Here is a 25,670-nt window from a genome sequence, read left to right on the forward strand (position 1 = left end):
AGGCTCGAACCAATTCAGTAAAATTAGTAGATGGTTTGCCCAATCATTTACTGGATAAATCTCAGTGTATAGATAATAATTTTGTCGAATCTCTTCAATAAGCTCCTCTCGTACTCGACTCCAATCATTTTCACTATACCCGATTAGTGCAGCTATCGTCCTGAATCCACAATGACCATCACCAAGCACGTCAACAATGTGGGAAATATAACGCTGGTAAGCCTGAGGTAATGCTGAATGTAGCGATCAGCGATGGGTGGAACTATAAATTGAGTGTTGCGAACCCCTGAACCCCTCCCACGTCTCCCTCTCCCTCTCCCTCGCGATGTTGCAGTCCTTGATCCTGAAGTGGATGCTTCTGAGAAAGAAGGTATGCGACGTGTATTTTGTTCATCTCTACCTGCAGGTCGACCTCTATGTTCTATGTTGTACGATGGAGGTCGAACTGTGCTACGAGATGGATCTGCCATATCGATAATCCTGTCTATTTTTGGCACACGAATGAACATTTTTGGATCAGTCGATTGCTACCTTATCTTGGCACACGAATAAACATTTTTTATACTTGTCTTTTGTTCACACTCTAAGCTTGAGGTGTAAGTATTGCCTCTAATGAATCCGACTGTCTTTTTTCCCTTTTTTTTACTAGATACATATTAAAAAATATAATTAAAAAAATAAGTGTTTCAATTTTCAATATGTTTGAATCGGTGCAAAGATGTCATTTTTCTGTTCATTTCATCCTAAATGGTAGTAATAAATTTTTGGCTCCAACGCCTTTCAATGGACACCTTAAGAGAGCCTTGAAACTAAATAATAAGTCTTAGGGTGTTTGTTGAAAAGCTTTACACAAAAAAGTTTATTATGACCATTTAGAATAAAATGATCAAAAAATACGATCTTCGCCCATGGTTCAACTGAATTGAAAATTGAAGCACTTAATTCTTGAATTATATATTTTAATATAGAAATGTTTTTATTTATAAAAGTTAAATCAATAAAATAAAATAATTAAATAAAGAAAGAAAGAAAGAAATTAAAACGTGGGGTAATTTATTAGGTTGGGGAAGGGGGGGCCCGGGGTGTAGTCTGGATTTTTCGGGGGCGGGGGCAGTCCGGTTTTAAGGGGGGGGGGGGGGGGGCAATTTGCGCAATATTATTCTTTCACCCTTCCTTTTCTACAATAAGTGTCATGTCAACAAAGTATAAAGTAAATACAAATTGAAAAAGTCAATACAAATTATATTTCTATTTATTCCTATTTTTGGCACCGTAGATCGGGCTTACTTTGAAAGGCCATTTAATTTAGTAATTAATTAAATTGGGCCGAGCACATGGGTTTCTTGGGTTTTTTTTATCACCTTTGGGCCCAGTTATTTACTCATTCAAGGCAAAATATGGCCCAAAGAATATGGGCAATCGGATGGCCACAGCCTATAGAAGACGGAGCCGACTTGGATCATGAGGCCGAGCCCACAAATTAAGGAGAGTTGGTTATTTTCAGGAGGCAGTTGTTTCCCTCCAAATACAAAGGCCAAGTGGTCAAATGGCGCCATGTTTAACATTTGCACGAAAACAAAAATAATACTCACACAACAATCCGAACACAAGCTCTCACATACATGTGAGTCCCACACATACTATTATGTGTGGATTTCACATATATGTGCATAAAAGGTTGTGTTTGAATTGTTGTGTATGCACTTTTGACACAAAAAAGGGAGTGGGGAAGTTATCAAATTGACCCATGATCTCTACAACGGCTTTCAACTTCTAGTAACCGCCCACTCGCACATGAAAGAGCCAACATGGTTGTCACGCTATGGAGAAGGGAGAAAACTGATTCAGACCTGGACCAGTTTGGTATTTGTCTATAAATACTAGTTTCAATTAACGAAGAAAAAATGGTCCAGCACCATTCAAAGCCTAGCGCGTCTACAAACTTTTCTATTTTTAGCAAAGTAGACATATCTGAGTACCTCGTACTCAAGCCCATTCCACTTACTTCTTCAAGTAATTGGGATTTTACTTTTATTTGAACCCTCAACTTTATTATTCCGATATAATAAAATCTACATTTTACGTTATCTTTCCTATACGACTAGGAAATTCTAAGTCTACAACTGTGTGGTAAGTCACGAACCAACTTGTGGTCTTTACCATTTAGATCACGCACAATCGCTCTACGAGTTAGAAGTCAAGATTCACGGCAATCCAAAGTTAGGCGCTACAAGTCTTGGCACTCGCGCACTTACTCAATCAACACTTGAGAACAGTCTCACACCCTTGCACGGCGTACGTGTGTCAAAAACGAGAGTTTTCAATTTCATTGCATTCTACCCATAAAAACTCTCCTTTGTGGTTTGAAAACCATTATTCCTAATTTTTATTTACCCAAAAGAAAGATAAGTAAATTGCGGTATTTACTTGAATAAGAAGTGAAATGAAGAAAAAAAGACTAGGTGGTTTCCTTGATTTCTAATTCAACGCCTTTGTGGTTTCCTTGATTTCTTCCATCCAAATGAGAGCTAACCCTTGATAGGATACAACAACAGAGGCAAGAATGGTAATTGGCTGCTTTGGCTCAAGCATTAACAGAATCAAAGTGTTGCCCAGAGATCTATAAGTTTGTATACAATCTTGTAAGTACTCATTGCAAGCTATTAAAATCAACTCAATTCCTTATCTTTATATTTGACATAGTAAGTTCCAGTCTCCAGGTTCAGCGCTTTACCACTTCTGTAAATGAAATTTGAGGTCGAGCCAAAAATAAGGAAAAAGAAAGAAGAAAGCATGAGAGAGAGAGAGAGAGAGAGAGAGAGAGAGAGAGAGAGAGAGAGAGAGAGAGAGAGTCGGTTCGTTCACTAACTCGCATTTCATGGAGTTTGTATCCATTAAAACATTGCAAGCGTAGCTCCTGCAGGACATGGAAAGATGCAAATGCATAATTGTATCATAAGATGTGCTGAATACATAAAACAGGATTGGAGTAGAGCGTATTGAAGAAAACTTTTGTCTAAATATGCAACAATTCTTTGCACACATTCACCTCAAGTACAGAAAGTCCCATCAGGAAATGTTCTTGGGTATTCAGTGGGTCAGCATTCAAAGATACTAATGCAAGCTTGGTACCTTTACTGAAATCTAAAGAGGACTCTTCTTACGAGTTGTTCAACTAGTTTGATAGTTCAGATTTGCTTTCTGATAATTATGCTACGAATATGTTTCGCATGATATGCCTGTTATCGATTCTTGTAACAAGGTGGATAATCCTGAATTTCTTACTTGGAGTTCTAGCGACCGCATGTTGCTTTCATGTGGAGTATTATAGCAACTCTAACACCTTCAGTCCTTCCACATGTCGTTGGATCCCAGCATGCTCATCAAGTTGGCCGACACTTGACAATATGTTCAGCACATCATCTCAATCATATCCATGATCTCAAACGGAAGTTGCTCAACCTCAAAAACACCACAACTATGGAAGCATATCTGGATTCAATTAAAGGCATTATACAGAAATTAGCTACATTATGTATATAAATTGATGATGAAGATATATCTTGTATTTCATACACCCAATGGATTGCATAGACGGTTCAAAATGTTGATGCGAGCTATCAGAACAAGCACATAACCTTTCTCATTCAGCAAATTTTCTGTATTCTTATAGCTGAGGGTCTTCACATTATCAACCTCATCCTATTGACTGTTCTGCTGTACTAATTGCACAACACTCAAGTGCAGCAAGCCGATAAAAAATACATTCAAGTGCAGCACACACTTCTAGATATTGTACTCCTCCTCCATCTGGTTTCCCCTTAGCTTCAGTTGTCCAGAATTCTCCTCCACACTTCTTATCCTAGCTTTCCAGTTCTGGTCCAAATCTTCATAACTATCTAACCTTTAATGATGCATAGAAAAACTCAGGAAATCACAATAATAGAGGGAATAACAGATATAAAGGAAATCAGATTAACAGAGGATGATTTCCCTCAATGATTTCAGGTGGCTTTGCACCTCAGATAACATGGGGTGTCAAATTTGTGAAGAAACAAATCAAACGGCCTATGGTTGTTATCACAAACGAAACATGAACTATAGGCTTCTTTCAATTCTAGGGGACAATATGGACAGCCAGGTTCTCAAACTCAGGTCTAGTATTCAAGAATCTTCGAGTCATCAACCAAGTTGAAGAACTACAAACATCTGTGTATGTCTTCCTTCTAATCCTCTTTCTCTTTTATTTTGTTTTGATCCATGACTTGCCGAGTTTGATATAATCTTGTTGTGTCCAATTCTGATCTCACAAGTCACACCCCCACTTGTGTCGTGGCCCATGGACACAGATGCTTTGCCAAAAATAGAGGATCTGTGTAACATAGCCCAAGCCCTTCAGTTTGCCGAATGAAATCTGCTCGTGGAGTCGTGTCGGCATTTTATGATGCTGATTGGGCAGGCAAATCAGTTGATAGGCGATCTACAAGTGGCTATTGCGTGTTTTGTGGCCTACGTAATTTCTTGGTCAGCCAAAAAGCAACCAACTGTCGCTACATCCTTCTCTGAGGCTGAATACAAATCTTTGGTAATGCTGCAACTGAGGTAGTATGGCTTCAACAATTGGTCAAGGACCTTTCTGCTTCTTATTTTCGTTTCGGTTCCTACCCCATAATATAATGTTTAATACAATTTTTCATGCAAGGACTAAGGATGTTCAAGTTGACTCTCATTATATCTGAGAAAAGGTTCTTCATAAACAGATTGTTCCAAAACATATTCCATCCTGGATCAGATAGCTGACATGTTCACAAATCCATCAACAACTGCTAGTTTCACGGACCTTAAGGCCAAAATGATGCTTACAGAGGTTCCACCATCAGTTCGTGGAGGGGGTCAAGTGTATGCAGCTGGGCAAACTGCCCGTTAACCAGCCAGTTAGTCAGTGGCAGGTAAGCTCTTAAGCCCTGTGATTGGCAAGCTGGAGCTTAGCTGGCAGTGGTAGCCGGTAGGTACAGCCCGGTATGTCGGTGGTATTTGAAGTAAATAGAGGAGATCCATCTCTGCAATTGCATTCTGTATCAATCCATTCATTTATAATCAATAACAAAATCCAACATTGTTTTGATCTTATCACAAAAGTTGTTGCCTTGTAGCTTACCTTACTCCTATTGTTCAAATCACCACTTGAATACATGGATTTATCGCCATGAGAAATTGGAGGATACCAATTTTTTCTTTGTCTACCGAAAGAGATGAAAACTTCAGAAAAGAAATTATATATAAAAAGCATGACCAATTTACAAGTGAATAACAGTTCAACTCGGGCATTCTGCGAATTGCACTAAGCATAGCCGCATAAGGGACGTTTGATACAAATATTTAGTTCTGTTTTGACGCATCCAAGACAAATTATGTTCATAGCAGTAGGTACTCTTATATAGATAATAAAAGGAGCAAAGAGCAATAGTTGAAGAACAATCAACAATGAAAAAGGAATATACAGTGCCCAACACACAATGAAGTAACGAATGTTAAGAAATTGAAAATGTAGTAAGTGTCAAACTTGAAAAATATCATACAGGTCTGAAGGACAGTTAGCAAGAGACACTTCCACTAGTACACCAACACAGATTTGGCTTGAATATTTGAACACCGGCAAAGCGCAAGATGTTGCAACTTCGCAATACAAATCAAGGTCGTGTTGCGGGTACTCTTTAAAGAGCAATACTGCACATCTGGAGAGGATTCGGGCAATTTATGCCGCAACACACGCCCAAGAGGTCCTAGTTCTTATTCTTCTTCTCCATCTCGCAAATATCCCCATAAAATTGATACTCCTTAGAGATCATCCTATACACTGGAAACTAAGAGATCATCCTACACTCACGAATTCCCTGTTTATTAAACATATGATATGTTAGTTTTGAGTTGAAAGGGAAGTATGCCCCTCCAATGTCGTTGTGGTAAGGAATTAAGTCTTGGGATCTAACATTCACGCTCGTATGTACATTGGGAGTGAAGTCCACAAAATTATCTGTAGATAAGTGAGTTTGAAAAAACTAGAAACGAAGAACAATCAAGTATGAGAGCATCCTCCACCACCACAGGAGCATTTCTGGCCCTTTATACAAGACATAAGAACAGTAACACATTTTTCTCCAATTAATTACTTAATAAGTCAGTTTTAATATTTTGGATGCATGTACAGGTCTCCAAAAGCTGATTTCTGGGAAGTTTTCGGTTACTCTAGACTCCCTGAAAGTTTTGTGAGCAAAAGCGATCAGTATGCAATACAACTCCATCCCCAGAGAAAACAACTTCAACTGCCATGATAGACACTTCTCTTTCTACGAAACCAAAGGGCAAGAAAATTTAGCCTCACCAACTTGTCTATCATGTTGCCGGTTGTCTCAAGCAGTTTACAATGTAGAATTGGCAATATAAGAACCTAACAACTCGTAGCTGAGTGCAATTTTGTTCACCCTCCACTTAAAGAGGGTGAACATTATCCTCCTTCCTATTGGTTGAAATGGTGTGGATCCCACCACAAAGTGATGTCGTGCTTACCATGCAATACACTTTTTGGTAAGCATGACATCACTTTGTGGTGAGATCCACACCATTTTAACCAATAGAAAGGAGGGTAATGCTCACCCTCTTTAAGTGGAGGGTGAACAAAACTCAACTCATCATAGTTCATAACTTAAGTTACAAAAAAAATGGCTTGATTAGAAGTTGAGTACCAATAGATGGTTTTGTATCTTTGTACCGTGAAACACACAGCCCAAGAGGGAGAAGACTAAGAGAACCAACATAACAGTAGATTTATCAACAATAGCAATGCACATTGCAAAAGGAAAACGTTATAGGTTAAACGGATAAATTTAAGTAAGTTACTGGATAGCGTCAACTCATGATTCGCTTTGGGTGTTTCTTCAAACAAAGGTGGAAGGCTTCTGAACTCCGTCAGCAAGAGCTGCAAAACAGAAGAGGATGACTAATACCATATAGCCAATAAACATGATCTCAAAACCTGTACTAATAAAAAGAGCAGTAGTTACAGCCTCGCGATGTTCAATTCATGTAGAAAACAATAACCCGAAAGAACAGTGAACTCAATGAAGAAGAGGAGAAAGAGAACTGAAGAAGTAATAACCCGGCTCTAAGGTAAGCTGCAGATCGAGCATCGCGCAAAGTTTGAAGAATTTTGACATGAGTTCTCTAGAACTCAATCTTCCCCAATGGAAAAGGTATCTTAGGTTGATGTAAGTTGATGGTCGATTTCCATACCAATGTATGACTCACCACGAACTACAAAACTAAGAAAGTAGAATCAATTACAATTTCCGAGTCCAAGAAAGACCATATAGGAGCCAAATATTATGACCCAAAACATGAACCTTGAGAAAGGAAGTGGTTTTATAAGCTCCCATGATGTTGGTTCTTTTTGACAGTTACTCCTCTTTTTATAGGACGACAAAAAAGGACGCTCTGGCCACAAACTTATACCCTATGAACCCAATTTTTTATTTTTTTTAATTATCAGAAATGTACTAGCATAAAATTAGGAAATAAGAATAAATTTAGAGTATTTAATCCCTACAGAGTCTTGTTGCAAATGAAAAGACAATACAGAAGGAATGACAGAAAAAGAAACAAAACCAAATGCCATAGTGAGCGCATTCTTGGCCAAGACATCCGTGCAAATATTGGCTTCGCGTAGCTCATGCTTGAGCCTCACCTCCGGTAAAGACGCCAACTTTTAATACATTAGCCGCAAACTTTCACATATTGGCCACGAACTTTTACACACTGGCCGCAAACTTTTGCAATTTAGCCGCTAAATTTTATATCTTGATCACAAACTTTTGCTCTTTGGTCGCAAACTCTTACATCATGGACGCAAATTTTTACAACATGGTCATAAACTTTTACATCATGGCCGCAATGTCTAACTTTTGGGTCAGAAGTTCAGCCTTTTATGCTTCTTCGGACTTCATTGGTCCAGGCTTGCTTCCATTTTAAGTCCAAAAATAATCGAAATAGGTCCAAAACAATTTTGTACAAATCTTGCAAGTGGTCAAAAATTTTATTTTTATTTTTGGCAAAAGCAATCTGAGATGAATATTTTGAAAAATAATTTTCTAGAAAACTAATTACAACTCATGCGAATAATAATTAATTTTGGGATCGAAGATCACAGCAAATGGAAAATGAATTGATGGAATAGCCGCCACCGTAGGAGTCGACGGAGGAAATCTCTGGCGAGGTGAGAGGGCATGGCTTCAACCGTCTCCGCTCATCGACGCCGTCAAAAATATATCAAGTGGCTCTCTCGATCGATCGTGTCTCTGCTCGCCTTTTTGACGACGATGATGATCTCAACTCTAGAGATTTGTTGAAATGCTTTAGTACCGCGCCGTTTTACTTTTTCCAGACTTTGCAGGTTAAAACTGCGAAGTCTATTCACATGGCTTCTCGGCAATAAATTGTAGATATATGGACTTCTATTTAATTTTTCAAAGAGCTGAATCGTTCACGTTGTAGAAAATAGAAATCATTGAATTCATTAACCAAGTAAACATTCATGCTAATAAAATGCCAATTGATATCTCATTGGAAAGAATTAGAAAGAATTTAGGCTTACATTTAGGAGTCTTGCCACATTGAATCATACCCTAAGTAACTCGTCAACTGTACGAGAGGGTAGAAAATCGGACGAGCTTTAGGACGACGCCGCTTCAATTATTCAGACGGCGGTTTGAAGAACCGAAGCAAGGAGACTTAAATCGGTTGAGTACGATATCGATAAGTAACGTTTTTTTTGCCTTTCGATATGATACTGTTGCACCCGATATACATGTGGGACAGTGGGAGGTAAAATTGTATGCGTATCGACCGGATCCAAGTACCTATTGGTCCACTTCCGATTTACAGATCGATTTGTGACCGATACTCGACAGTTACGAGTGATTTCGACACTCAAGTATTTTTTTCCTTAAAATGATTTTTATAAATTCATCATCGCAACATTTGATTCTGGTTCCATGTCGTTTGATTGGTAATCGAATAGTAACTACTCCGTACTTTGCAACTACTACTCATGCAATGCCACATTTCCGTAATTTTTTTTCTAGGTAATCAGTCATGTTGACGTGGGTATTGCTATAGACACGGGCAAAGCCACTAGTATAAATAAATTGCAGCTGTCGGTCAGAAGCGCTTGCCGCTTCTTTAATTTCACACTTTCCTCCTTCCTCCACTTGTTCTTTATGTTTGTATTCCTGTCTTTGAATTTTTTTCCGTTAATTGTTTTCTTTTGAGGATATAGAGATAAACTTCCATCTATATATATGTTGTGGCTGGTTTCAGGTCTACGCTAGTGGAGGGTTCTTTGTTTTCAACTGGGTTTTGAACTGGTTCTTTATTTTCGGACATGGAGATGAGCCAATCTCCGGATCTCTTTCGGTTTGAGACATTCACGAACATATATGATTTATTTTATTGTCTCAAATGTATTTTATGGTTTATTTGGTTCAGACATTTGATAACATGATTTATTTTATGGTCTCAAAATGTATTTCATGGTTTGTTTGGTTCGCAAATGTATTTCATGGTTTATTTATTTACGATTTCATGATTTATTTATATATTTCATGGTTTGTATATTCATGGTTTATTCATGTTTTTTCCGATTAAATCAAGATGTATTCTTAAGAAATCATGGTGTATTCTATTTAGTTCATGAAATCATGGCTTGAATTTGTATTTTTTAAATAAATCATGGTGTATTCATTAAATCGTAATTGTTTTGGTTTTTATTCTAAGTTGAAATAAATCATGGTGTAATCATAAAAAAACATGGTTGATTTGACTATCCCCTATTTCAAAAAATATGTTTCATAGTAATTTTACAGAAATAATTCATGAAAAATAAATTTTCGTGAAATTGGTCGAATCATAGTCACGTAAGTTTAGAATATAATATGACCAATTTATGAAAATTAAAGATTTGAAAATTCATGAAATTAAGAAGAGAAAATGATTTATAATATATCCACTACGGATTTAAAAAATTTGAGAATTTAAAATTTCTCATTAATCATCCCATGATTTTAGGAAACTATAATTACTACAACCCCACTAATCTCATATATAAAAGGGTGATATAGATAATTCACCATCTGAAAGGGTGAAAATATATATAATTGTTCAAAAGCGTCAGATGAATACTTACATAGGATGAGGGATGAAGATGAATATTTAAAAGCTTCATTATTCTACTATAAATTTTACGCAATTGAAATTCTTAATTATTTTTGGACCTCATAATTTTGAGTAAAATATATTCGGATGTAAATCGGGTAGCTAGAACTAGAACACAACAATTCCGATCCGGTCTTGTTGGGATTCAATGTCATTTGCTGCATATGTAGATAAACCGTATAAATACTCTTTGTCCATTGTTGGTGAATCCTATAATTACACATCATAGGAGTATTTGATTGTTTTGTACTGTTCAATACTGTAAGACAGGCTATAAATGTCAATCTATATGTGTAATATCGAACCATAATGTACAAAAGAATGGCAATTAGAACCCATTGAGCTAGTAAAGTAAAAATGAACATGAATGGGTGAAGGGAACAGATTGCAAGGTTGCCAAGGTAGCTGAGCTGAGAGTGCAGAAGTTGGCGAGTGAAGATAGCATTTAAATTTACGATATGGTGAAGCTGATGATATTTTTTAGTAATTCAATATTAACAAAATAGTTTGCAAAAATTAATTAAAGAAGAACGAACCTATTTTCGGTCCAAATAGAATGTTTTTGGTCCACATAGAATTACCCTCAACGAGAAGTGGAAGGAGGAGGAGAAGTGGGCCCGTAAATGTGAAAGAAAAAATACAACATAATGAGTTGAAGTCAAAGCCGGCTATGACCTAAAACATGTGTTGAGACTGCTTTAAGCTTTTAAAAAAAATTGAAATGTAAAGGTCCTCCTATTTTTTTATTCCTTATTATAGTCTAACAAAAGATGCCCTATTTTTAATTTTGTGTTTTAAGCCTCCGAAAAGTCAGGACCGGCTCTAATTGAAGTTGTGATTTGTGAAAAGCATATACAAAGATCTTGTGCATACTGGTTTTGGAGCATGTGGCAAACAAAAATTGAATATTGGGCGTGTGACTTTCTGATGCTTGACTCCGTTAGCACAGCCCGACTATATTATTAGGTTACGGTCGACTTTTAAGATCAATCTTAACCTTAAGGACAAAAGATCGACCTTTAATGTCAATTTTTAAGGTCGATCTTAAAAGGTAAAGAACAAAAGATCGACCTTATTATTGTAGGCAGACTTCCAACGAGGGACAGATTATGCCAGTGGGGGATTGTTTCCAATCCTCTTTGTCCTCTCTGTTGTGTTGGGGTTGAGTCTCACTTGCACTTATTTTTTTGATTGCCCCTTCTCTTCTTTTATTTGGTCTTCTATTTCTGATGAAGAATGGTATTTCTAGACAGATTCTTGCTCTCTCTGAAGAGATAAGGTGGGTGGGTTTCTGGAGGGGTAGTACTACTTTTCAACATTTGATTTTCAAGTTGTTTCTCGCTGCTTGAGATTGAGACTGATGTAATGGTTGATTTTGTTCTATAAAATCATTAATTTACCCCCAAAAAATGAGATTGAGACTGATGTAATGGTTGATTTTGTTCTATAAAATCATTAATTTACCCCCAAAAAAAGATCGACCTTTAAGGTTAATCTTTAAGATGATCTTACTACTTTTAAAAACAAAAGATTGACCTTAAAGGTCGACCTTAGCGTTGGGTTGTGTTAAGATGATCATACTACTTTTAAGGACAAAAGATTGACCTTTAGGCCCCGTTTGTTTGGACGTAAAATATTTTTCGGTTAAATGTTTTATCTATTTTTCGGTGTTTGGTTGAGTAAAAAAATGAGGAAAACATTTTATATGTAAAATATTTTCCATCAATTGGATGAAAATGATTTACCCTTAAATCTTCCATAAGTTATTTTCCAAAATGAACTCTTTGCCTTCTACTGCAATTCTCACTGCTTAATTTTCTCGATCGTCAGTCCTGACTCACGTTCAATTCCAATATTCTCATATCTCTTCACCGTTTAAGCTCCCCCCTCTCTCAAGCTTCCTCCTCTCTCTACACTATTTTATTGATTTCTGAAAATATTTTTAAGTGCCAATCAAACACCGAAAAATAAAAGTTTGAAGTTCATTTTCTAAAAAAATATTTTACATTGTAAAATATTTGACATCGAAACAAACGGAGCCTAAAGGTCGACCTTAGCGTTGGGTTGTGTTAAGACTTTTAAGGACAAAAGATTGACCTTAAAGGTCGACCTTAGCGTTGGGTTGTGTTAAGATGATCTCACTACTTTTAAGGAAGGACAAAAGATTGACCTTTGATGGTCGACCTTAGCGTTGAGTTGTGTTAAGATGATCTTACTACTTTTAAGAACAAAAAATTGACCTTAAAGGTCGACCTTAGCATTGGGTTGTGCTAGCAGGCGCTAACGCGTAAATGGCTAAAGCATGTGAGAAATGGCCTCTCTGCCATTGGGGTGATAACTGCAGGGGTGCATTCACCCTTTGCATCGCAATATCATCCGTAATTTCATAATCTAAATTGTTCATATTTTAGATCCTGTTAAGATGCTTGTTGTGACCAAATATTATTGTAGTCGAACATCTACAAGTATATGATTCAAATAGATTTTGATCGGTAAGCTGGGTTCCATGCACACTGAATCGGAATCCAGAAAAATCCAATCTTTGAATCTAAATGTGTTCGGATTATGTACTTAGAGATGCTGGATTTAACTAGTTTTTGCTCACGACAAGCATCTTGACAAGGTCTAAATTATGAACGATTTGAATTAAGAAATTATGGCCAATATCGGGACGTAAAAGAGTGAACTACACCCCCTGCAATATCACCCCGAGATGGCAGAGAAGCCATCTCTTGTGCAAAAAAATAACGTTTTGCCAAATATTATGGTTTATAAATTCTACACATTTGCCCTCTCCATCTCCTCCCCAGTACCACTCCTTACCACTACCTAGAGAGAGAGAGAGATGGCTTTGCTGAGAGAGATGGCTTTGCTAGTGTTTTTTTTATTGATCCTCACTTTACCAGGCGAGAAAACAGCCAATGCCCAAGAGTACAAGGTGAAGGACATGTCCCAGGCGGACTTCAGCTGCCCTGAGATCGAGCTGGCCGAGGAGGTAATGCTTACCAATATTCATTTCCAGTGTTCATCTCCAATCTTACCAATTTTCATTTCCAGTCTTACCAATATCTCCAAAATTTTGAAAACTGCCATTTCAAAAACTGTTTTGTTTTAAATATATTTTTCCTTTCAAATAGATTGTTTTGTGTTGCATGACTGCATGAAGTTTATTTGTGGTTAAGCATAGCCTGTTAGCTCAACCCTTTAGGAATATACAAGAAAAAGTGTAAAAGGTCGACCTTTTTTTTGTGTGTGCAAAAGATCGACCTTTTGCCCAATACTATAGTTTATTTGTGTTCCCTAACTGCCGATAACGTAGTTTGTTTGTTGTTAAGCATCGCTACTAAGCGTCTGTTACCACAACCTTTTTAAAGTCCTCAACTTTTTAAAGTCCAAAATGTTGAAAGGTCGACCTTTTGGATGAAAGGTCGACCTTTTGAGAAAATGTCACCCACTGGCCTCACTTCCTCTCTGAGCTAGCTTTATTGTGCTTCCTCACATTAAAGTCAACTTTTGGATGAAAGGTCAACTTTTTAGACTCTCTCTCTCTCTCTCTCTCTCTCTCTCTCTCTCTCTCTCTCTCTCATGAAGCTACCCACTTACATTTATTTCCAACTCTTTGTCTCTCTACTAAAAATAGTTTTTTTTTTTAATTATGGACTTTACATTGTTAATCTTAACTACCCCTTAAATGGATAGTCAAAAGATGAGGTGACAAATTTTGATTATCCAAATTTGGTTATGCCATCGGAGTCACTCTAAGATAATAAGCTTTGATAATATTTGTAAGTTGAATGGGCTATAGGAATGGTAGTTTTGTGGGATAACTCACATTTTGTCCATAGAATGTTGTTGTGAATACAGATTTTATAGCTGATATTTTTTTTTTCATGAAGAAGTCTACGAACTTGTTTCAAATAAGGCCGGAAGCTCATGGAAAGCTAATCTCAATACTTTCCATTGACGGTGGTGGTATTAGAGGGATCATTCCAAGTGTTGTTCTCGACTTTCTGGAAGCCCAACTCCAGGTAGTACTACGTAATTGTTTTTATAATTCACTTTTATATTTATCAAACTTCAAGTTCTCTTCTTTATGTTTTTTTTTTTTTTGGAAAATGGAGGCCCATGACGTATTTTAATAATTAATACCCGCTAAGGACACGCTGAGAACATTTGTTAATACTGAAAATGTCATTGGTGGGTATTAATTATCAAAATACGTCATTGACCGTCATTTTCCCTTATTTTCTTTTTTTTGTTTAGTTCCAGTTTTACATTCAAGTGAAATGTTCTTGTGTAATGGACTAGACGACTAGTTTAGTGTTGTTCAGTATTGAGCAGAGTGTAGTTGAAAGAATATGGGCCAAAATTCATGTAGCCCATTCCACGTGGGCCACTCAAGCCCATTCTACTTATGACTTAGAAACCGGGAGAGGATCCGTCCAGTTTGGGTTCCAACCATTTCGGTCCAGTTTTGGACCATTTGTGTGCTCTTTGTGGGTTCACAACAATAACCGGAATCGTTCATTTTTTAGAGCTCATTGAGAACCTTGGCCACGCCAAAAATCACGTTGCTATCCTTGCACACTTTTTTTGTGCAAACTTAATGCATTTCAAAATCATAACAAATAATACCCAATCAATGTAATTTTTGGCGTGGTCAATGTACTCATTGAGCTCTAAAAAATGAACGATTCCGATTATTATTGTAGGCCCAGGAAGGGTCCACAAATGGTCCAAATTGAACTGGACTGGTTAGAATAAAACTAGTTGGGATACCACCCCGAAGAAAGCCCCAAAATGGGTCCACCCTCGGCTGCCGTCCTCTTCCGCTGTCATCAGTCATCACACTCCCCCTCTTCTGAAAATCAAGTTTCTGAATTCAAATCAATTATATTTACGTACGAGTAATTTTTTCATATCCACGTTTTGAATTTTTATTAGAATTATAGTAATCATTTTTTTCCCCAAAAATTGATAATTAAGTAGAGTGTTTGTGATGCAGGGAGGCGAGTCGAAATAGAAGAACGTGCAACAAGGACAATCACGAATAAGTTTGAACTAAAGATACTCTCTCTACGAACAAACGATATTGAGAAACTTCTCAAATTTTCATTAATCAAATCATAAAACAACTCTATTTTAATGTCACCCTATAATTTATTTTATACTAAAAACCTAAGACCATAAAGGAATCAGCAAAACAGGAAGCTGAATCCCGGTGAATCACTATTTGACTCAATATTACCAAAATCAAAAGATTTGATCTCAAAATACTAAATATTAAAAGAAAACTTGCCAAAACAAATGGCACTTAAAGCAGAATATTCAAAAATAATTTATAACCAAAATAATAAAACTAAAAATCTATTTCTTAAATAATAAACCATTTCCATTCTGCATCATTCTCCCCGTCTTGAAGAAACTCGTCCTCGAGTTTATAAAGTTGGATTCGTCGTGACTTGTCTGCATCAATCTTGTACTTCAAATTAATTTTTCGGACCCCAAACTGTAAAGATGAGTCAGGAAAAATAAAAGCAATATTGTTTGCCACAATTTGCTCTAAGTATGCAATCCAAATATTCTTCGTCATAATAGCTTCAGTACGTTCCCCAAAAGAATCCTCAAATGGATTACCCCAACCAATCTCACCACCTTCAAGCATGGTAAAAACTTTTTTTTCCAATATTTGTTGATTTTTTTCTTTTGTAATTTTCTCTACCGTTCTTCATCAAAAACTGGTGATTTACTCCAATCCACTACTGGATCTGGAATAATATTTTCTGTGAATGGCCACTCAATAGTAGCTTCATTCACCATTGTTCTCCCCATTGACTGATGGTTACCAGCCAAAGGTTTGGTGATAGAAATATCATCCAATACCTCATCCTCTTTCGGAAACCGAGGTTGAATCAGACGACGGCGAGGCGGGTTTCCACCAACAGACAAGGCAGCAATCTGATCGGCCAGCGCACGAAACACCTCCTCCATCCACTGCTCAAGTTGTTGAAACCTCTCCTCCATTCGTGCTTCTCGTGCAGCTTTATTTCGTTCATACACATCTTCGGCAACAGCATAACGACCATAACGAACTCCTTGTCGCGCCATGATCTGGAATCGAGCGCAGGCTCTGATACCAACTGATGCAGGGAGGCGAGTCGAAATAGAAGAACGTGCAACAAGGACAATCACGAATAAGTTTGAACTAAAGATACTCTCTCTACGAACAAACGATATTGAGAAACTTCTCAAATTTTCATTAATCAAATCATAAAACAACTCTATTTTAATGTCACCCTATAATTTATTTTATACTAAAAACCTAAGACCATAAAGGAATCAGCAAAACAGGAAGCTGAATCCCGGTGAATCACTATTTGACTCAATATTACCAAAATCAAAAGATTTGATCTCAAAATACTAAATATTAAAAGAAAACTTGCCAAAACAAATGGCACTTAAAGCAGAATATTCAAAAATAATTTATAACCAAAATAATAAAACTAAAAATCTATTTCTTAAATAATAAACCATTTCCATTCTGCATCATTTGATGATTACCAGCCAAAGGTTTGGTGATAGAAACGTCATCCGACACCTCCTCCTCTTTCGGAAACCGAGGTTGAACTGGACGATGGCGAGGTGGGATTGCAACTTCAAAAGCCTCCATGGGTTGGGTAAGTGACCCAATTGCCGCCAAGACTTGCTGCAACCTTTCCTCCATTCGAGCATCTCGAGCAACCTCATCTCGCTCATAGACTTCATCAACACTAGCTGTATGACCTCCTCTTCCACCTCGACCTCCAGCACGTCCTCCGGCCATAGTCAGGATTGGAACGAAAGCTCTGATACCAACTGATGCAGCGCAGCCTCCTTTTACGAAACTATTTGCAAGAAGAGATCACGAACTTGCTTATGTTAAAGATTCTCTCTTTAAAACATAAACACAAATATGTATGAACTAGAGGTACTCCCTCTTTGAACATACAATAATGAGAAACTCTCAATTTTTCATTAATCAAATCATAAAACAACGCTATTTTAATGTCACCCTATAATTTATTTTATACTAAAAACCTAAGACCATAAAGGAATCAGCAAAACAGGAAGCTGAATCCCGGTGAATCACTATTTGACTCAATATTACCAAAATCAAAAGATTTGATCTCAAAATACTAAATATTAAAAGAAAACTTGCCAAAACAAATGGCACTTAAAGCAGAATATTCAAAAATAATTTATAACCAAAATAATAAAACTAAAAATCTATTTCTTAAATAATAAACCATTTCCATTCTGCATCAGTTTGGAAATAGGAAATCAAACCAAAATCCCCCACCCAAATCACTATTGCACACCCAAATAAGCCAGAACCCACAACACCAATCTTCAATTTGTTGAAGAACCTGCAACTATACCTAGATACGTGTGTGTATGCATATATACATGGCTTATTATACTGCAGTACTGGTAGACAATAATTAGGGACTCTGTTTGGAGCAAACTGTATTTTGGGGCATTCAAGGATTTACTGTACCGTCAGACAATATTTGTAGGAGTATCACATTGTCAGTCCACTTGACAAAACAGAATTAAGCCTTGTCCAAATTAAGCCTCATGTTTTGTGGTTAGTTGTTTGTATTTAGTAAGTTCTATTGAAGTTGTGCTTTCCCTTGTGCAGAAACTAGACGGTGAGGATGCAAGAATTGCAGACTATTTCGACGTGGTTGCGGGGACGAGCACAGGTGGTCTCTTGACTGCGATGCTAACTGCACCTAATGAAAAGAATCGGCCTTTGTTTGCTGCTAAAGATATCAAGGGCTTCTATCTTGATCATTGCCCTAAAATCTTCCCTCAAAAAAGGTGACTAGTTTGAAATGTATCATATACCATCCTTCATACATCCAAATAATTTAATCTTCTATAATTCCTGAAATTTGCTAATATGTTATCTTATTTTGACCAACAGATACCTGTCTGCTAATGGCATAAAATTGCTGAAAGCTCTCTTAGGACCAATATATGACGGCAAGTATCTCCGTCAAATTGTTAAGGAAAAATTGGGAAACGTACAGTTGCACCAGACATTGACTATGATTGTGGTGCCAACTTTCGACATCAAGCAACTCCAGCCAACCATCTTCTCTAGCTACCAGGTTTGAATATTTTTTATATTAAAACTAGAAGTCTGTACAAACCAATTTTACCATGTATTCAATTCAAGGAAAAAGAAGAAGAAAGGTTTACCACGTCTTTGATTGGTTTAGGTGAAGAAAAACCCAAGCATAGATGCCTTACTGTCTGATATAAGCATTGGAACCTCTGCCGCTCCAACATATCTTCCAGCACATTATTTTGAAACCATTGACTCCACCGGGAGATCAAGGGAATTCAATCTTATTGATGGTGGAGTAGTCGCCAATAATCCGGTACTTATATCCTTTGTTTAGTTGAAACCATAGTAGTTTTGATTTTCTTCTTAAAAATTCTCTTATGATTCTTTCTTTGCTTTTATTTGTTCCAGACTTTAGTTGCCATTGATGAAGTTATGAAGGAGATATACTCTGGGAATAGTGACTTTTTTTTTCCAGATGGACGCTTTTTGATTTTATCGCTAGGAACTGGTTCTACAAAAATGGAAGGGAAATATAATGCTAAAAAAGTTGCTGAATGGGGACTTTCGGGATGGCTACTCAATGCTGGTTCATGTCCATTGGCGGATACATTTACTCGAGCTAGCGGTAATATGGTTGATACTTACATTTCTACTGTTTTACAAGCCATTCGCTCTGAAAATAATTACCTTCGAATTCAGGTATGCAACCTTACACAATTTGTAATTACTGCGGAAAAATATACAAGAAAAACGATTACATAGTACTTAATGATTCTTTTTTCTTTTTTTTTCCATTTCTTTGGCTTGCCTTGCAACTTAGTTGTACTGATTGATGGGTTAAAAACATGCAGGATGACACGCTAAGCGGTCAACTAACTTCTGTCGATATTGCAACAACAGAGAACTTAAGGAATCTTGTCAAAGTTGGTGAGGAATTATTGAAGAAGCCAGTTTCGAGGGTAAACTTACATACCGGTATATATGAACCTTCTAATCAGGGCACTAACGAAGAGGCCCTCATAAGGTATAACTGTTCTGATGAAATCTAGTCTAGTCGAGTTTCGAGATCGCACTTAATTAATACACATGTTCTAATCCATGCTTTTATAATCTCTATATAGGTTGGCCGAAATTCTCTGCAAGGAAAAGAGGCTTCGTGATGCTAGATCCTTACATGGCTGTATTATTTCAAAGTCTTGAGTTCTATTTTTGCAAATGTTGTTCAACTGTACTCTGACTATTTTGATGATACCTTCATTAAAGAATTGTTGTAAAGTTCATTATAAGAATTTGTAACATATCCAGTCTACCTCATATTTCCAAAACATCTCTAGTTCAGCCCATTACTTTTTTTAAAGTCTCGGCTCCACTTCATTTTTTGACAGGACAAAATTATCCCTTTATTAAACTTTACATTACCACCACCACCACCATTGCCGCCACCACCTCCACCTCCACCATCACCATCACCACGCCGCCGCCGCCACCCCACGACCACCTCAACCACCACACTGCCACCGCCACAATGCCGCAACCTCCACCACAATTATCACCACCACGCTGCCACCGTAACCACCACCTCCACACCCACCGCTCCACCACCCCCACCATGCAGCCACCACCACCACCACTACAACGCTAGAACCACCACCACTTCACCACAACCACTGCCGCCACCACCTCCTCCGCCACCACCACCTCAACCACCACGTCGCTGCCACCACCACAATGCCGCAACCTCCACCATAATTACCACCACCACCACCTCCACCACCACCCCGCCCACACCACCACCACCATGCTTGCACCACCATGCCCCCAACCCCACCACCACCACTCCACCACCACCACCACCACAACCTCAACCACCAGGCCGCCCCCACCACTACCACAATGCCGCCCCCACCACTACCACAATGCCGCAACCTCCACAACCCCGCCCCTACCACCCCCACCACGGTGCCACCACTACCACAACGGCGCCACCCCCATCCCAATGGCCCCCCCCCCACCACCACTCCCGCCCCCCCCCCCACCATGCCCCCCCCCCCCCCCCCCCCCAGAATGCCACAACCTCAACTACAGTTACCACCACCATAATGACCAACTGCACTGTACACATTTTTTGTTATATATTCAGACCGTAAATTTGCACTTTTAAAATGAAACCACTACCATGTAAAGTCAAACAGGACCCATCCAATAACTTACCAGAAAGTCTACATACACATACAATCTGTGCACAGATTTCATTTTGGGGCCCACCACGGATCCTACACAAATCATCCGAGCCGTTCATTAAATGTAAAACATTTTTTCAAGGGTCCCCGTAAAAAATAATCTCAATTCGATACATATAAGTGCTCGATCCAATCATATAACTTTTCATTATCTGGAAATTTGAAAGAAAAGTTAGATGGTTGGATGAAGCACCTATAGGTGTTGGATTGAGCTTATTTTTTACGGGGACCCTTGAAAAAATATTTTACATTTAATAAACGGCTCGGATAATTTGTGTGAGACCTGTAGTGGGCCCCACAACGAAATCTGTGCACAATCTGTGCACAGATTGCTGTGTGTGTAGCATCTCTCATAACTTACCTTACAACTGTAGCCATATCACAAATCCCAAACAATAAAAAATCCATAGCCGAAAATTTTAATTTGAACAAGTGGGCAAGACTAATATTATACGAAGTACGGATAAAACAATCTTCCCCCATAATGTCAACTACCATTGCAGGTTTAATACATAGCAACAAAGCCCGGCCCTTGGGCTGATTCAAGGCTTTTTACCTTAATATAAATAAAGGGTTACAAATGCCTTCATGAATCCCGTAACAAGGCTCATACACCTAAACTCACTTCATACCTTAACGAGATATCTATCTATCTATAGTCCGGATCTCATAAGGAATCCTTTATTTTAATAAAATGTTATTAGAACGTGATTTTAAATGTCCTCGCGTGAAATCAGCAAAAATATGACCGGGAAGTGCTTGATTTGAACAGTTTTCATTGAACGGTTCAATTTAAAAAAACTGCTCAAAACAAGCACTTCCCGGTCCTATTTTTTGCTGATTTCTCGCTAGGGCCTTTAAAATCACATTCTGCACACATTAAATGATTTAGATTATCAAAATTTGATCAAAAAATGGGAGGTCCTCATTTTATCAAAATAAGGGATTCCTCACTTGATCCGTGGTGTATAAATATATAAACACATAGTCAGGATCCAGTCAGGGATCCCTAATTTTATTACGGTCAGGACCTCTTTGTTCCCGATCGAATTTAGATGATCCGAACTGTTCAATATGTTTAAAACTTGATTTGAAGGGCATCCGCAAGAAATCGGCAAAAAATATGATCGAAAATGGCTTAATCTGATTAGTTTTTCATAAAATGCGTTTTTTATGAAAAATTGCTCAAATCAAACCCTTTTCAGTCATATTTTTAATTGATTTTCATTGGTACCTCTAAAAATACGTTTTAAACACATTGAACGGTTCGAATCATCGAAATTTAATCGAAAACGTGGACTTCTGCATGAGGTCCTGACCGTAATAAAATCAGGGATCCCTGACTTGAACCAGACTGTGTGCATGCACTTGTTTTCATAAAAATGCATTTAAGGGTCCCCATGAGAAATCGGCAAAAAATATTATCGGAAATGATTTGATCTGACTAGTTTTTCATAGAAACGCATTTTTGAAAAAGTAATCATATCAAGCCTTTCTCGGTCATATTTTTTGTCGATTTTTCGTGGGTACCCTTCAAAACAAGTTTTAAACACATTGAATGGTTCGACTCATCTAAATTCAATCAAGAACGATGAGGTCCTAACAATATTTTCAGTTTCGGATCATCTAAATTCAATCGGGAACAATATGATCAGAACGTGATTTTAAGGATTCCCGCGAGAAATCAGCAAAAAAAATGACCGGAAAGGGCTTCGTTTGAATTTTTTTTATTGAATAGTCCTGTTGTAACGAACGCTATGAATGCAAGCTAAGAACGAGAAATTGAAAACTAAACAAGAAATCACAAAGACACAAGATATACGTGGTTCCCCAAATTGGGTACGTCCACGGGCGAGGAGAGAGAGGATTCACTAACCAACGTGAAGAAGAGATACAAAGAGCCGGCTATGATCCGTAACTCGTCTAGAAAGGCCACCAATATGACAGCCCCAAAAGGATACAATAGAAGTTCCCCAAAAGCCCTATTTATAATAGGCTACATAAATAGGAGCAACATAGTTAACCAATGTGGGACTAAAGAATACAAGGCATAAACAAGGCATTCCCAACAATTCTCCACCTTGACTTGAATTCCACCGAACCAAATCACCAAATATAGCTATCCCCTTCTAACCTCTCACTCGCCAAATGCCCCCGAGGGGCGATCAACTGCAAATACCAAGCAAGCCCAAGCAATGCTTGAACTTGGCAACCGGAACCGGTTTAGTCAACATATCTGCTGGGTTATCTGCCGTACCCACTTTCTTCACCTCAACTTGCTTCTGTGAGATGATATCCCGAACGAAGTGATACCTGACATCGATATGCTTGGTCCTCTCATGATACATCAGATTTTTAGTCAAATGTATAGCACTCTGCGAATCACAAAATACTGAACTCACACCCTGTGTAAGACCAAGCTCACAAAGCAAACCTCTCATCCACAATGCCTCCTTCACAGCTTCAGCAATGGCCATATACTCCGCTTCTGTTGTAGACAGCGCAACTGTAGCCTGTAAAGTAGCTTTCCAACTAATGGCACTTCCGGACAGAGTAAAGACATAACCTGTCAGAGACCTCCTCTTATCGTGGTCACCGGCAAAATCCGAATCAACATAACCAACAGCATGATCACCAGAATTGACAATCCCAAACAATAGACCAACACCTGCAGTTCCGCACAAATACCGTAGTATCCATTTCACAGCCTCCCAATGTGCCTTTCCTGGACGCCCCATATAACGACTAACGACACTAACTGCATGTGAAATATCAGGACGAGTACATACCATGGCGTACATAAGGCTCCCAACTGCGCATGAATATGGAACCTGAGACATATACTTCTCCTCATCCTCCGACTGTGGTGACAACTCAGCTGAAAGTCGAAAGTGTGCTGCCAAAGGGGTACTGACTGGCTTCGAGTTCTGCATGGCAAAGCGCTCAAGCACTTTAAGAACATAAGACTTCTGATTCAAAAATAGTTTGCCAGCTACTCGATCTCTGCAAATCTCCATACCCAAAATACGTTTTGCTGCACCCAAATCTTTCATCTCAAATTCACCACCTAACTGTTGTTTCAACCTGTTGATTTCTGATACACTCTTGGCAGCAATAAGCATATCATCAACATACAACAGTAGATAAACAAATGAACCATCTGAAAGTTTTCGAAAATACACACAACTGTCATACTCACTCCTAGAATATGACTGGCTTATCATAAAAGTATCAAACCGCTTATACCACTGCCTAGGGGATTGTTTGAGGCCATACAAAGACTTACGAAGTAAACAAACGTGATCCTCCTTACCAGAAACAACAAATCCCTCAGGCTGACGCATATAAATCTGTTCTTCAAGCTCGCCGTGCAAAAACGCAGTTTTGACATCAAGTTGCTCTAACTCAAGATCATAACATGCAACAATAGCAAGTATAGTGCGAATGGAACTATGTTTTACAACTGGTGAAAATACCTCATTGTAATCAACACCCTCCTTCTGGCTGTATCCTTTCGCCACTAGCCGAGCTTTAAACCGAGCGTCTTCTACCCCTGGAATACCTGGTTTGCGCTTGAAGATCCACTTGCATCCAACAATCCTCTTCCCTTTCAGCGGTTCTACTAACTCCCATGTCTGATTCTTCTGAAGAGACTCAATCTCCTCATTCATAGCAACAAACCACTGTGCAGACTCAGCGCTCAAAACAGCTTCCGTATAGCTTGAAGGCTCCTCATACTCAACTGTTTCAGCAACTGATAAAGCATAGGCCACCATCTCAGAATAAGCCGAATACCTTTCAGGAGGCCGAATCTCCCTCCTTGGCCTATCTTTAGCAATAGTGCGTGGTTGCTCAACTAATGCATCAACCTCTGTGTCTGAACTCTTGAACTCCTCTTCAATTGGCTTCTCAATATGCTTCTTCCCTGAGTCGAAAGATTCACCCATAAACTCCACCTGCTTTGGAACACTATGTTCCTGAACTGTATCATCAACCTGCTTAGACCCCTTAATCAGATAATTTTCATCAAAAGTCACATCCCTACTGATCAAAAACTTCAAATCATCAGAGCACCACAACCTGTACCCTTTGACACCTGCTGCATAACCCAAGAAAATACACTTCTTGGCCCGTGGCTCCAATTTACCCTCATTGACATGAGCGTAAGCTGGACACCCAAAAACACGCAACACAGAATAATCAGCCGGATGACCTGACCATACCTCAAACGGAGTCTTACACTCAATAGCAGTCGACGGAGACCTGTTCACCAAATAGCATGTTGTGGAAACGGCTTCAGCCCAAAATTCTTTGCCCAATCCGGAATTGGACAACATACAACGTGCCTTCTCCAAAAGAGTCCTGTTCATTCGTTCAGCCACACCATTCTGCTGAGGGGTTTTTCTCACTGTGTGATGCCTCACAATGCCCTCATCACTGCAGAACCTATCAAACTCACCAAGACAAAACTCCATACCATTGTCAGTTCTCAAACGTTTTATTTTCTTACCAGTCTGATTCTCAATCAAAGTTTTAAACTGTTTGAATGTATTAAAGGCGTCACTCTTATGTTTCAACATATACACCCAAACTTTACGAGAGAAATCATCTATAATACTCATAAAATATCGAAAACCACCTTTAGAAGTTACCTCTGCGGGACCCCAAAGATCCGAGTGAAAATAATCCACCGTGCCTTTGGTGCGATGAACAGCTGTACTGAATTTTACCCTGCACTGCTTGCCGTAAACACAATGCTCACAGAAATCCAGCTTCTCAATTTTCTGGCCACATAGCAAACCCTGTTTGCTCAAAACCGTCATCCCCCTCTCGCTCATATGCCCAAGGCGCATATGCCACAAACGAGTCAAGTCTGAATCTGAAACCTTGGATGAAGCAACCGTTGCTGCAGCACCTAAAACTGTACTGCCCTGGAGTGTATAAAGGTTACCACGCTTTTGACCCTTCATCAGTACTAATGCACCCCTTGAGACTTTCAAAACTCCACCTTCACCGAGGAATTTGCAACCATGAGAATCAAGAGCACC

General features: G+C 38.5%; 1 protein-coding gene and 1 long non-coding RNA gene across 2 annotated transcripts; one reads left to right on the forward strand and one right to left on the reverse strand.

The window, feature by feature from the left end:
- Positions 1-2,444: 2,444 nt before the first annotated feature.
- LOC131317926 (uncharacterized) lies at positions 2,445-6,005 on the reverse strand. The gene is made up of 2 exons (XR_009197451.1): positions 3,286-6,005; positions 2,445-2,917 (listed from the first exon to the last, which is right to left on the reverse strand). It is a non-coding gene; the product is annotated as an uncharacterized LOC131317926 (long non-coding RNA).
- Positions 6,006-12,557: 6,552 nt separating this feature from the next.
- On the forward strand, positions 12,558-19,633 carry LOC131317604 (patatin-like protein 2). The gene is made up of 10 exons (XM_058347137.1): positions 12,558-12,570; positions 12,678-12,731; positions 13,173-13,261; positions 14,163-14,294; positions 17,948-18,129; positions 18,236-18,422; positions 18,534-18,695; positions 18,791-19,081; positions 19,234-19,406; positions 19,504-19,633. The coding sequence occupies exons 1-10, from the start codon at positions 12,558-12,560 to the stop codon at positions 19,580-19,582; spliced, it is 1,362 nt and encodes a 453-aa protein (XP_058203120.1). The 3' UTR covers positions 19,583-19,633.
- Positions 19,634-25,670: the final 6,037 nt, after the last annotated feature.

Source organism: Rhododendron vialii, chromosome 2a, assembly GCF_030253575.1.
Source record: "Rhododendron vialii isolate Sample 1 chromosome 2a, ASM3025357v1".
Classification (NCBI taxonomy): domain Eukaryota; kingdom Viridiplantae; phylum Streptophyta; class Magnoliopsida; order Ericales; family Ericaceae; genus Rhododendron; species Rhododendron vialii.